The 12262-nt window shown below is 34.3% G+C and overlaps 1 protein-coding gene across 1 annotated transcript in view; it reads left to right on the top strand.

Annotated features, from left to right (window-relative positions):
- Window positions 1-12262, top strand: part of LOC132563054 (serine/threonine-protein kinase BRSK2-like) — a 93226-nt gene that overhangs the window by 44997 nt on the left and 35967 nt on the right. The window contains exon 2 of the mRNA XM_060227814.1: window positions 5036-5130. Coding sequence (XP_060083797.1) covers window positions 5036-5130 — 95 coding nt within the window. The remainder of the gene's footprint in view (window positions 1-5035; window positions 5131-12262) is intronic.

Raw genomic sequence — 12262 nt, 5'->3', positions numbered from 1 at the left:
CTAAGTCTGTGTTGTACGATTACATAATAAACACTTTTTCATCGGAGGATACTACACATGATGTAATATATCTGACTGCGTTGGAGACTAATTAACACAGTTTATTGATCAGAGACCTGTATCTGTGCGACTGAGAGCTTGACGATTGATACAGCACAATTGTTTGGAGAGGGAGGGAGATGGAAGACCTTACCAAAGTTACTGTAAATATAGTGATATATATGTCTGTTGTAGGGAGAATGTTTTCATTGGTGTAATATAGGCGATAATATACCATTAGTTATGATATATAGGTCAAATGTATTAGAATATCTGTCTTTAGAGAAAAAAAACTCATTTTGTCTTCCATCAGGAAGTAGTATCTTCTAGTAATGGGAAATAAGTTAAAATCCATAATTGATTATTGGTTAAAATTGATGATTGATGATTACATGATCAATTGACTGTGTAGTCAATATTTATAGAAAGAGAAACCATTTTCTGTTCCAGTAATATTTTATCTCAAGTACCTCACTTGGCATAAGAATGGTTATTATTGACCTTTGGTGTCTCTATTATGAAGAGTATGAATTTTGTTTTAATTAAAATGCAAGAAAATACTGAGGTACCAGTTATGGATTACGAAAAATTACAAGTGATCATCATATCAGATGATGTAAAATAACCAATCTTGTCCCATCACTGGTATCTTCCACACTCAAACACAAAAAGGGTAACATAGTGAGATATATTTATAGGGAGATTCCACTGCTTTTAGCAAAAGTCGTCAATATTTTCCCAGAAGTAGCCATGTTTTCTCAGGAAATGAGAAAAATCTTGTGAATCGTTGATTAATAGATCCGTTCTTTTTTCTCTGTAGTTGCTTTCGGTACTACCTATATTTGGAAATCTGGGTTCGTAGTTTTTTGTACGGAAAAGACTAAGTGATAGTTGTTTTGTCTGTTACATATTGAGTGCATTCTTTGTTTATATCACTAGCTGTTAAACAGGAAAGGAGTGCCTTTGCTAGGGATCAAACTCATGACCTCAGGTTTACTGCTGGGCGGCTCTACCAATCAAGCTAAAGGGAAATTCCCTCTAACACAAAGTGGTGACCATATTTCCATGTCCAACTAAAACATATTCGCCTGAAACACAACATAAATCCAGCCAGATTCTCTAAAGCTCCAACAAAGCCTCTCAATTTCCTGCGACTTGCACTTGGATTGGTCTAAGAGCTAAATGTTGCAGAAAAGGAGTAGTGAGCCAGTCTGCTGAGAGACAAACCCCTTATCCCTAGATAACCTTCTATGTACAATTAAACCCCGCCCTACCTGTGTTGATGTGAGGTGTATACTTTCATCGAAGTGTATGCAGTATGCAGGTGTATGTTCATTGTAGAAAATAATTTTGTTCTGTGTATTAATTAAACACTTATTTACTTAATAAAATGAAATGGTTTATGTTATAGAGTTATGCCCCTTTGATGATTTTCATTTACACTCCATTTTGTTAACCGTAATGAGTACTTTTAATAAAATTCTGAACTGATTCTGATAACACTTTGTACACGTCATAATCATACCAGTAATCTGTGTGTCTTTGGTGAAGTTTTTATTCTGTCTATTATGATAACCTCTGTGTAAAATTTATTGACCTTCACTGTTTATTATTTATTTTGTCTTGGTTAATGTTGCTGAGCTTGGACACATACAAACAAACCTTGTCATTTGAAGTTAAAGGGATCATGGAAAAGGCCAGACTGGATAAACAGTTCCAGTAAAATACAATCTTCAGTATTCCAGAGTTCCAGATAACAAAGTCAGATGAAATATTACTTAGATTTTTGTGTACAGCTGAAATCCATCTGTAACAAATTGATTTGAATCCAGCTTGTTCATTATATATTTTGTACCAGGAAATGTATGTTAGTACACATGTACTTGTTATCTGCAGTTTTTAATGGCTTCAAACTATTATGTTTATGAATATTTCATAGTCCGTAGCTGTCAGCTAGTGGATACCTAAACTTATTGTGTATATTGTAAAATCAATATTCTGTGTACTTTGATTTATTTTCTGTCACACCGCCTAATGATTTTATTGAATTTTTTCCCAAATTATGTTTGGATAATTTTCTATATGGGCATAAATTTTAAAAAAGACTAAACTATTTTACATATGATTTAATAAAAATCATGACCAAAGTGTTACAATATTTGTGTCAAAAATCTGTCATTAAGGATAAATGATAGTCTAAAACAGTCTTACACAAATGTCACTTAAATGTTTGCTTCTTATATTAGGCGATCTCAGCGTGAGTTGGGAAGAAAAGTGTTCAAAAGACACAGATTCATTATGATGATGAAATACTTTACAGTACTAGTACTGTTTATATGAATGGAATTGCTATGTAAGTGTCAAATCAGGATATTTTACATTATGGAGAGTTCCCCATGACTAGTAGTCAATATTTGTCACCTAATCTTTGAGAGTTGTGTGTTACTGATTAATACTATGATATTCATACTTAATGTTTACAAGGCAGTGTTCCAGCTGTCGCCTGTTGACCACACAATTACCAGGTGACCATGGCAAACAAATTTATTGTGTTAAAACTGTAGTTGTTTGACAGCTCTGCATATAATATGACAGAGCAATTGTAGCAATAAAACTAACCAAGTTGAACATATGGCTCGTTACTATGGCAACTTGTAGAATATAAGATAATTTCTAATACAATACATTTTCATACCAAAAGAGATGTATTGTTTACAACTCTGGTAACTACTGTTGACATAAATAGTTCATACATAATTTGAATTTTTATTCTTGATCTGTGGTTTTTGTTTCACAGAAGCTGAGATTAACAGACCAATCTGGGTTGTCGTGGTTGTGTCCTTGTACAACTGACTGTGCTGTGCTGTCATGGTTGTGTACATGTACAACAGATCAATCTGTATTGTTGTGGTTGTGTCCTTGTACAACAAACCAATCCGTGTTGTCATGGTTGTGTGTTGTTGTGGTTGTATCCTTGTACAACAGACCAATCTGTGTTGTCATGGTTCTGTGTTCTAGTGGTCGTAGCCTTGTACAACAGACCAATCTGTGTTCTAGTGATCGTGGCCTTGTACAACAGACCAATCTGTGTTTTAGTGGTCGTGGCCTTGTACAACAGACCAAGCTATGTTGTCATGGTTCTGTCCTTGTACAGCAGACAAATCTGTGTTGTCATGGTTGTGTCCTTGTACAACAGACCAATCTGTGTTCTAGTGATCGTGGCCTTGTACAACAGACCAAGCTATGTTGTCATGGTTGTGTCCTTGTACAACAGACCCATCTGTGTTGTCATGGTTGTGTCCTTGTACAACAGACCAGTCTGTGTTCTAGTGATCGTGGCCTTGTACAACAGATCAATCTGTGTTTTAGTGGTCGTGGCCTTGTACAACAGACCAATCTGTGTTTAAGTGATCGTGGCCTTGTACAAGACACTTTAAAAACCCTAATTGCTCAGGATAGCATGCAATGGGCCTCGTGTATCTTTTTTATTCAGGTAGTCACCAATTACTACAGGGGCCCCGACTCAAAATGACCCAGGCTGTTCACAAGAAATATACCCATCAAGCTTATTTCTGATCTTTTTTACTTACAAAGGAAGAAACAGTAGTAAAAATAAGACTCTCAATATTTTGAAAAAACAAATTATCAATGAAACAATTTTTATACATAGTTTTAACTTACAGAAATTGGACCTTGAGATGTGATATTGGTTTGTAAGTAATTTGTGACACCACAGTGAAACTGATTTGTTTTTATAGGCATTCCTACCTAGATGACAAAATCAAAGGACCATACTACAAATATTTTATGTTATTTATGTCAAACTGCACTGTCGTCGTATTTACAGTATCATTTCCAAAGACTACAGTCATGCTGTATTGTGTTGAAAGATATTTGTTCTAAATCACAAGATGTATATTATAATATATTCATAACATAGTTGTTTTATAGGCTAGTTACAGTCATCAATCATATCAAAACATACCATATTTACCCTGTAATATGCCCACAGAACCAACACATAACTTCTTACTTACAGTCAGGGATGGGTACATTACAGCACAATGTAGTGTTTATTTAAATGATTAATTTTTTCTTTACTAAATAACAATATGTATATGGACGGGCTTTTAAAGAAACATTGAAATGTATATTTGAGTAATGTTTTAAAAAAATTAAAGAACTATACTTTTTACCAGACAAGGGCTTGTTGTTGGAAGAATACGGTAGTTTAAGGTATATATATATATATTGAATAGAAACCAGCAGTTGTATTTAATAGACATTCCCAGGAATAGATAATTGAAAATCAATAAACAGTTGATGCAATGCCCAGAGGTACTATTTTTCTGAATGAGATATTGGCAGTCTCCTGCTTCTTAGTTGTGGAAGCTTTATCATTGTAAAGGACACTAACAAAGTGTAAGGTCACTTAACAAAGGGCAAGGTCACTGATGTTGTCACACCATGAAAAATGTCATCCACCCAATAAAGCCTATATTACCTACATATAAATTTTCTCTAACATGGATATTTTTCAATATTTCCATTGATTTTTTTTTGCAGACTTACGGTAATTATTCAGTAACATAACTGGTTTGACGATTAAATGTTAACATTTATAGATACACAAAGAGTCCACCTAACAAACCTTAAGTAAGATTTAAATAAAAGACGTCAGTTTTTAGTTAGAAATACATGTGTATCAGTCATATGGTACAATGCTTGATTAAGCTGACCAGCCATCGGTGCTTTACTGACCAGTCAGACCAGACTGGACATCAGTAAAGCACAGACTTATTACAGGCATATCATGAATCATCATCAGACCATCAAACTGTTGCATGGCAATTGCTTTATCAGAAGGTAATGTAATATCTCACTCATGATTACTGCTGACATCATCTACTTGACCTGTGGTCAACCAACTTCGTGAAGCATAGATGGAATGATTGATGCCACTGGTATTGTAAAACAACTTTTTTTTATATTCCAGGTCTGGTTAAACTTGGCGTCCACTGTATCTCTGGCAAGAGAGTGGCCATCAAAATTGTCAACAGGGAAAAGCTGAGTGAGTCGGTTCTGATGAAGGTAGGTAAAGTAGTCATTAGGGCCTTTCGCAGATGTCTGAGGCTGTTTTAATTGTTATGGTTCAAAACTAAGGCCATATAGAGAAATGTTGGGTAGTGACTCATTAATGTTCTCCAAGCCTGCCTGATTCACTTGTGTCAGGTTTTACTGAGGATTTTCAGATAATTGTCATGGTATCAGTTTTCTGTAATATATTTCCAGGGACCATGTAAAGAGCTGTAAGGTTTTGCATCATGACATTTGTTCCATAACTTGTTGGAGAAAAAATTGAAAAATTACCATGACATGTATTCACTGGAATAAGATAAAGAATCTTCTTCTAATGAACCATAAAGCCTCAATTAGTGGTAGACTATGTGATATTTGTTTAGGACATTGGATGAACGGTATAGTGACCTTGCCCAATTCTAAGACCACACAGGTAAAATCATTCTTTAAAACCTGGAATTTTTAAGGAGAAATGAGACCAGAATTTTACATAAATATGACTGCATGATGATAAGAGTTTTTAACAACAGCAATATAAACTAGTTGAAAAATGCAGTTGGATAATTCTTCACAAAAATGAGGCGCTGATTGTCTTGACGACATTAAAGATCCTAAAGCATAGATGTTTGTTGTTGGTGTTTAGCTTAACCAGGTCATGTTCATTATTGCTTGGATGTAATCTAATATAACAACAATGTAACTGTGTAGAGGTTCAGAGTACATGTGCCCTTACTAGCCTTAGTAAGTGGGGATTCCCCTTCAGCCAAACAGTACAGTCTCCACCCAGAGACAGAAAGGTTGCTGGTTTGAATATAGATTTACCTCCACTAGTAGAGACTTTCAGAGATTGAGATGCTTTCTTGGGATTAAAAAATCTGGAATGTTATCTTCAAAGTCAAAGATTTTTGTGAAGAAGGGAGCAATATAGAAGTTGAGAGTTCAGGTCACCTCACTAGGTCTTAACTAGTGGGAATTTCCCTTTAGTCAAGTTGTAGAGTATCCTGCTAAAAGACTAAAGGGTCACTATTTCAAACTCCAGTGAGGATATTTTGAAATGTTCAATAATTAAGGTGGCCATGAAATGACAGGCATTATAGAGAGAGAGTGACCATGAAGTGTGTTTTATGTCAAAAGTGCAAATGGCAGAATATGGACGGTTCTTTTATTTGTCTGAATGTCAAGTTAGTATAGTAAAAAGAATCATTTCTTTTATGATCCCATCTAGTCAGTCTGTACAGTATAAATCTCTACTGATTAAATACAGAAGGGCTTTTTGTATCCAGGAAGAACAAGACAATTTATTTGGATTGCTCAAATCTACTTAGCTGTATTAATGAGTACCAGATGTCTGTTGGGAAAGCTTTGTTGCTACAAATTTGCTTCTTTTCTCCCAAGACTCAATTAGAATATCATTTTCTACCACATCATAGAAAAGGGATGTGCCAGTAAGGTCCAAACACTATTAAGATATCTACATAAGGATGATCCTTTCATGAGTAAATGATACTTAATCTCTTAGTTTCCATGTAATAATAAAAAATGTATTTTATTAAAGTATTTTAATGCGCTTGTCTATGAAACGATATTTTATGTTAGAGCATATATCATTGTGTGTCTGGCTCGATGGCCGTCAGCAAATTTTTGTCTGGTTCATTACTTCCTTGTTTCTTCACCAAAGTTCAATAAACTTGCTATATGTGTATAAAGACGACTGTCCTCACTCTATACAGGGTTGTGCCTTATTGATGATTTAAATGACAGAGTTATGTTCCTTTTTTCATTTTTGATGCTATCACTTGTAACAACTTTCTTGATATTTCATGTATTTTTCATAAAAACTAGTGTATTTATGATTTTTTTGGTGAAGACCTTTCCTTTTTTGTTGTGGCACCTGGAAAAGACACTATCCAATGGTCACTATGTTTTAGTTACCTGACTTAGAATCTGTTCTCTGATGATAAAGGTTTCCATGGGATTGATTTTCCTTGATCCTGTCAAACTCAATTTTGAAGCCATGTTTTCTTATCAAAAGCTTTTCAGGTTTATTAAGGTCAACATTACTATAAACAGGAAAGTGATTTGTCTTCAGTAATTGGCCCAAGCATTCCTAGCATAAAACTTTTTGTGAAAGAAGGGAAGGTTAATCACATACTGCTTGATATTATTAAAATGAAAACATTTATTTCATTTTACTCAGTAACATAGAAAACTTGCTCCGTTCAATTGGACAAAAGAATGGAATATGTCAAGGAGCTTCTATTTAAAAAAAAAACCATTTTGTGGAAAATGTTCTATATCAGACCAAACAAATAATTAAATGAAGAAATTTGATAATTATGCATTAGTGCAATCTCTAGCTCTTAACTTTGTGATGTTTTTATACATTACATTATAATTTGCTATGTTAAACAAGAATTGTTCAAGCATGGAGCAGTGGTAAAAGGAGGCAGAGGTTTGTGGATTATAAACTGGTATTTTATATTCTAGTTTTTCATCAGGCATTATACGTTGATAGTTAACCAAATATTTCACATTTTACAGAATTTTGAAAAAAAAAAAATTTAAATTCACTGCATAAAGAAGAAACATGTAAAATATTTTATGCAAGAAATCTATTAATACTACTTAAAACAGACTAAAGTTAAACATTATGTATTTGTCTTTGAAGTCTGACTAACTGCTTGGTTAACCTTACAGGCTATTCACACCTTACACAAATCTGTGCTTTATCATTTTGCTTGCTAATCTTAATTTCTCATTCAAACATTTGATAAATGCTACTTTGAAACGTAACAGCCTTATTCACCTTGATTAGTTCATTTTGAATGTGAAATCAATAAAATCATCTCTTTAATTGTCAATAACATTCATAGGTGTAAATCAAGATCGTAGTTTAATTGTTCTCATCACAAAAATAGCATTTGTATGATTCTATTTAGTTTATTTGTTTAATTATTGATTTTTTATTGGTGTGTGTGTCTAAAGTTTCAATGCCTTCATAACATAAGGATATTACCAATGTAATACATGAACTGACATCATCAACGAAAAATTTCAAAAATAAATATAAATACAGTATTTAGATATAACTACTATACACAGTAAGGAAATTAAATGTCTACACACAGTATTTAGATCAAATTACTACACACAGTATTTAGATAAATTACTACACACAGTATTTAGATAAATTTCTACACATAGTATTTAGATCAAATTACTACACACAGTATTTAGATAAATTACTACACACAGAATTTAGATAAATTACTACACACAGTATTTAGATCAAATTACTACACACAGAATTTAGATCAAATTACTACACACAGTATTTAATAAATTACTACACACAGTATTTAGATAAATTACTACACACAGTATTTAGATAAATTACTACACACAGTATTTAGATAAATTATTACACACAGTACACACATCACACAGTATTTAGATAAATTACTACACACAGTATTTAGATCAAATTACTACACACAGAATTTAGATCAAATTACTACACACAGTATTTAGCTAAATTACTACACACAGTATTTAGATAAATTACTACACACAGTATTTAGATAAATTACTACACACAGTATTTAGATAAATTATTACACACAGTATCTAGATAAGGTTACACCACACATTTTTTAAAATAAGATTACATCACACAGTATTTAGATCAAATTACTCCACACAGTATTATGGTATGGTAGATGTACAGTATTATAGTACAGTATCTTAATATGGGGAGCCAAAAGGGAAATAAGACAATATTTTGTTTCAAAACGCTACTGTATTTTAATGATTGAAAGGATTTCAACCAAATTTGGTATGAAGTATCATTGAGAGTGGGGAATTATTTCTTGAATTCATAAACTTGATTTTACCTCTAGAGACTTGGTGATGGGGCCCCAAAAGGGGAAATTAGACAAGATTTTGCTTCAAAATGCTACTCTTTCTTCATGCTTCAATGGATTTAAACCAAATTTTATCTAAAACATTCAAAAACTTGATTCGACCCCTAGTCAATAAGAATGACCTTGATCCACTTTGAAAGTTCACAGGGATCAGATATGTTAAAATCTTTAAATGGCTTCTCAAAAGTCAAAAGGCCAAGGATAATGATATTAGGTCTGTAACATGATAAGGTGAAGGTCTATCAACTTTGTAAATATGAATGACATTGACCCACTTTGAAGGTAACAAGTATCAGATGTATTAAAATGTTAAATGACTTCTTCTCAATAACTAAAAGGCCCAAGGTGCTAATATTGACCAGCTCTCAAGGACACAGGGGTCAAATGTGTTGAAATGCTTAAGCAACTTCTTCTCAATAACCAAAAGGCCAGGGGTCTTGATATTGGGCCTGTAGCTTGCTTTTTCAACAAGCAATACATCCAGAGTAATGAAAATTGTGTAGTGCATGTATAAAGAATATGATTTCAAGTTCGCAGAAAATGTCTAGATGAACCAACAGTGTCTTCTGTGAAAGCTGTAGAGTAGTAGAGCAATTTATTTTAGGCCTATTTTGCCTCTTTCATATATAGGGCTTTATAGTCAGATGAATGTTTAAACCCATGGATTTCTTGTTAGTTGAAGTTTTTTTTTTTTTGTATTTCTATTTTGATGAAGTGAGATTCAACTCTAGAACTGAGCAAACCAGCATTCTGATCTTTAATCAATTTAAATTAAATATTTCCAACTGTTGGGAAATTTGAATTAACCATGGAGGTGTTTGCCAGCATTTATCAATGCCGTTTGACATCCTGTTTTAAAGATGGCACAGGATGTGATATTGTTGAAGATGTTAACATTTATTTGATAAAATCAGTTGCATATCTTCAGCTCATTAGGCTTTTTTGTCTACGTCATATGTTTTTTGGAAATTAAACTTAATGAACAGTTTACAGGTTCCACCATACTTTCAGAAACAATTGTTTAACATTTGACGTAATCTTGATAGGAGCTTTGTTCTATGATTTATAAAAACTGTAGGAGATATTGATTTAATCTTAGAGTACAGTTGAACCTTGCTATCAGAGATTTTAGTAGATAAGATTTCTTAATTCAAAGATGAGGTAGCTTTAGGAAAACACAACAGGAAACAGGCTCTATATTCTGAAATCAATAGCTATTATTAGTATCAACACAAGGTATAGACCACCTTTTATCACACATAAAGAAATTATATGTAATATCAAAATTAACACTTTATCACCTAGCCCCCTAATTCCAACATAGACCACCTACAGTATCACAAACCAATTAATGTACCTTACATCCATGTCATATTGGTCATAGGAATTTATTTCTTTGAACTGTGATGAAAACTGTGTTACCTGACAATTTATATCAGTAGAATACACTATCAATGAATTTCAGATCAGATTAAACAGGGATACTGAGAGAGTCAGATTAGACAGGATATGATATTGACAAGATCAGAGTAGATAGGGGATACTGAGAGGGTCAGATTAGACAGGAGATTAAATAGACAAGATCAGAGAAGATAGGGGATACTGAGAGGGTCAGATTAGACCGGGATACTGAGAGAGTCAGATTAGACAGTAGATGAAATAGACAAGATCAGAGTAGATAGGGGATACTGAGAGGGTCAGATTATACAGGAGATTGAATAGACAAGATCAGAGAAGATAGGGGATACTGAGAGGGTCAGATTAGACAGGAGATGAAATAGACAAGATCAGAGTAGATAGGGAATACAGAGAGGGTCAGATTAGACAGGAGATGAAATAGACAAGATCAGAGAAGATAGGGGATACTGAGAGGGTCAGATTAGACAGGATATGATATTGACAAGATCAGAGTAGATAGGGGATACTGAGAGGGTCAGATTAGACAGGATATGACATTGATAAGATCAGAGTAGATAGGGGATACTGAGAGGGTCAGATTAGACAGGATATGATATTGACAAGATCAGAGTAGATAGGGGATACTGAGAGGGTCAGATTAGACAGGAGATTAAATAGACAAGATCAGAGAAGAGAGGGGATACTGAGGGGGTCAGATTAGACAGGATATGATATTGACAAGATCAGAGAAGATAGGGGATACTGAGAGGGTCAGATTAGACAGGATATGATATTGACAAGATCAGAGAAGATAGGGGATACTGAGAGGGTCAGATTAGACAGGATATGATATTGACAAGATCAGAGTAGATAGGGGATACTGAGAGGGTCAGATTAGACAGGATATGATATTGACAAGATCAGAGTACATAGGGGATACTGAGAGGGTCAGATTAGACAGGAGATTAAATAGACAAGATCAGAGAAGAGAGGGGATACTGAGAGGGTCAGATTAGACAGGATATGATATTGACAAGATCAGAGAAGATAGGGGATACTGAGAGGGTCAGATTAGACAGGATATGATATTGACAAGATCAGAGAAGATAGGGGATACTGAGAGGGTCAGATTAGACAGGATATGATATTGACAAGATCAGAGAAGATAGGGGATACTGAGAGGGTCAGATTAGACAGGATATGATATTGACAAGATCAGAGAAGATAGGGGATACTGAGAGGGTCAGATTAGACAGGATATGACATTGACAAGATCAGAGTAGATAGGGGATACTGAGAGGGTCAGATTAGACAGGATATGATATTGACAAGATCAGAGTAGATAGGGGATACTGAGAGGGTCAGATTAGACAGGAGATTAAATAGACAAGATCAGAGAAGAGAGGGGATACTGAGGGGGTCAGATTAGACAGGATATGATATTGACAAGATCAGAGAAGATAGGGGATACTGAGAGGGTCAGATTAGACAGGATATGATATTGACAAGATCAGAGTAGATAGGGGATACTGAGAGGGTCAGATTAGACAGGATATGAGATTGACAAGATCAGAGTAGAGAGGGGATACTGAGAGGGTCAGATTAGACAGGATATGATATTGACAAGATCAGAGAAGATAGGGGATACTGAGAGGGTCAGATTAGACAGGATATGATATTGACAAGATCAGAGAAGATAGGGGATACTGAGAGGGTCAGATTAGACAGGATATGATATTGACAAGATCAGAGTAGATAGGGGATACTGAGAGGGTCAGATTAGACAGGATATGATATTGACAAGATCAGAGAAGATAGGGGAT

Source organism: Ylistrum balloti, unplaced genomic scaffold, assembly GCF_031769215.1.
Source record: "Ylistrum balloti isolate Yb309-2 unplaced genomic scaffold, AGI_CSIRO_Ybal_v1 Utg371572, whole genome shotgun sequence".
Taxonomy (NCBI): domain Eukaryota; kingdom Metazoa; phylum Mollusca; class Bivalvia; order Pectinida; family Pectinidae; genus Ylistrum; species Ylistrum balloti.
Note: the sequence above shows the minus strand (reverse complement) of the source record. Positions and strands in the feature narration are given on the sequence as shown.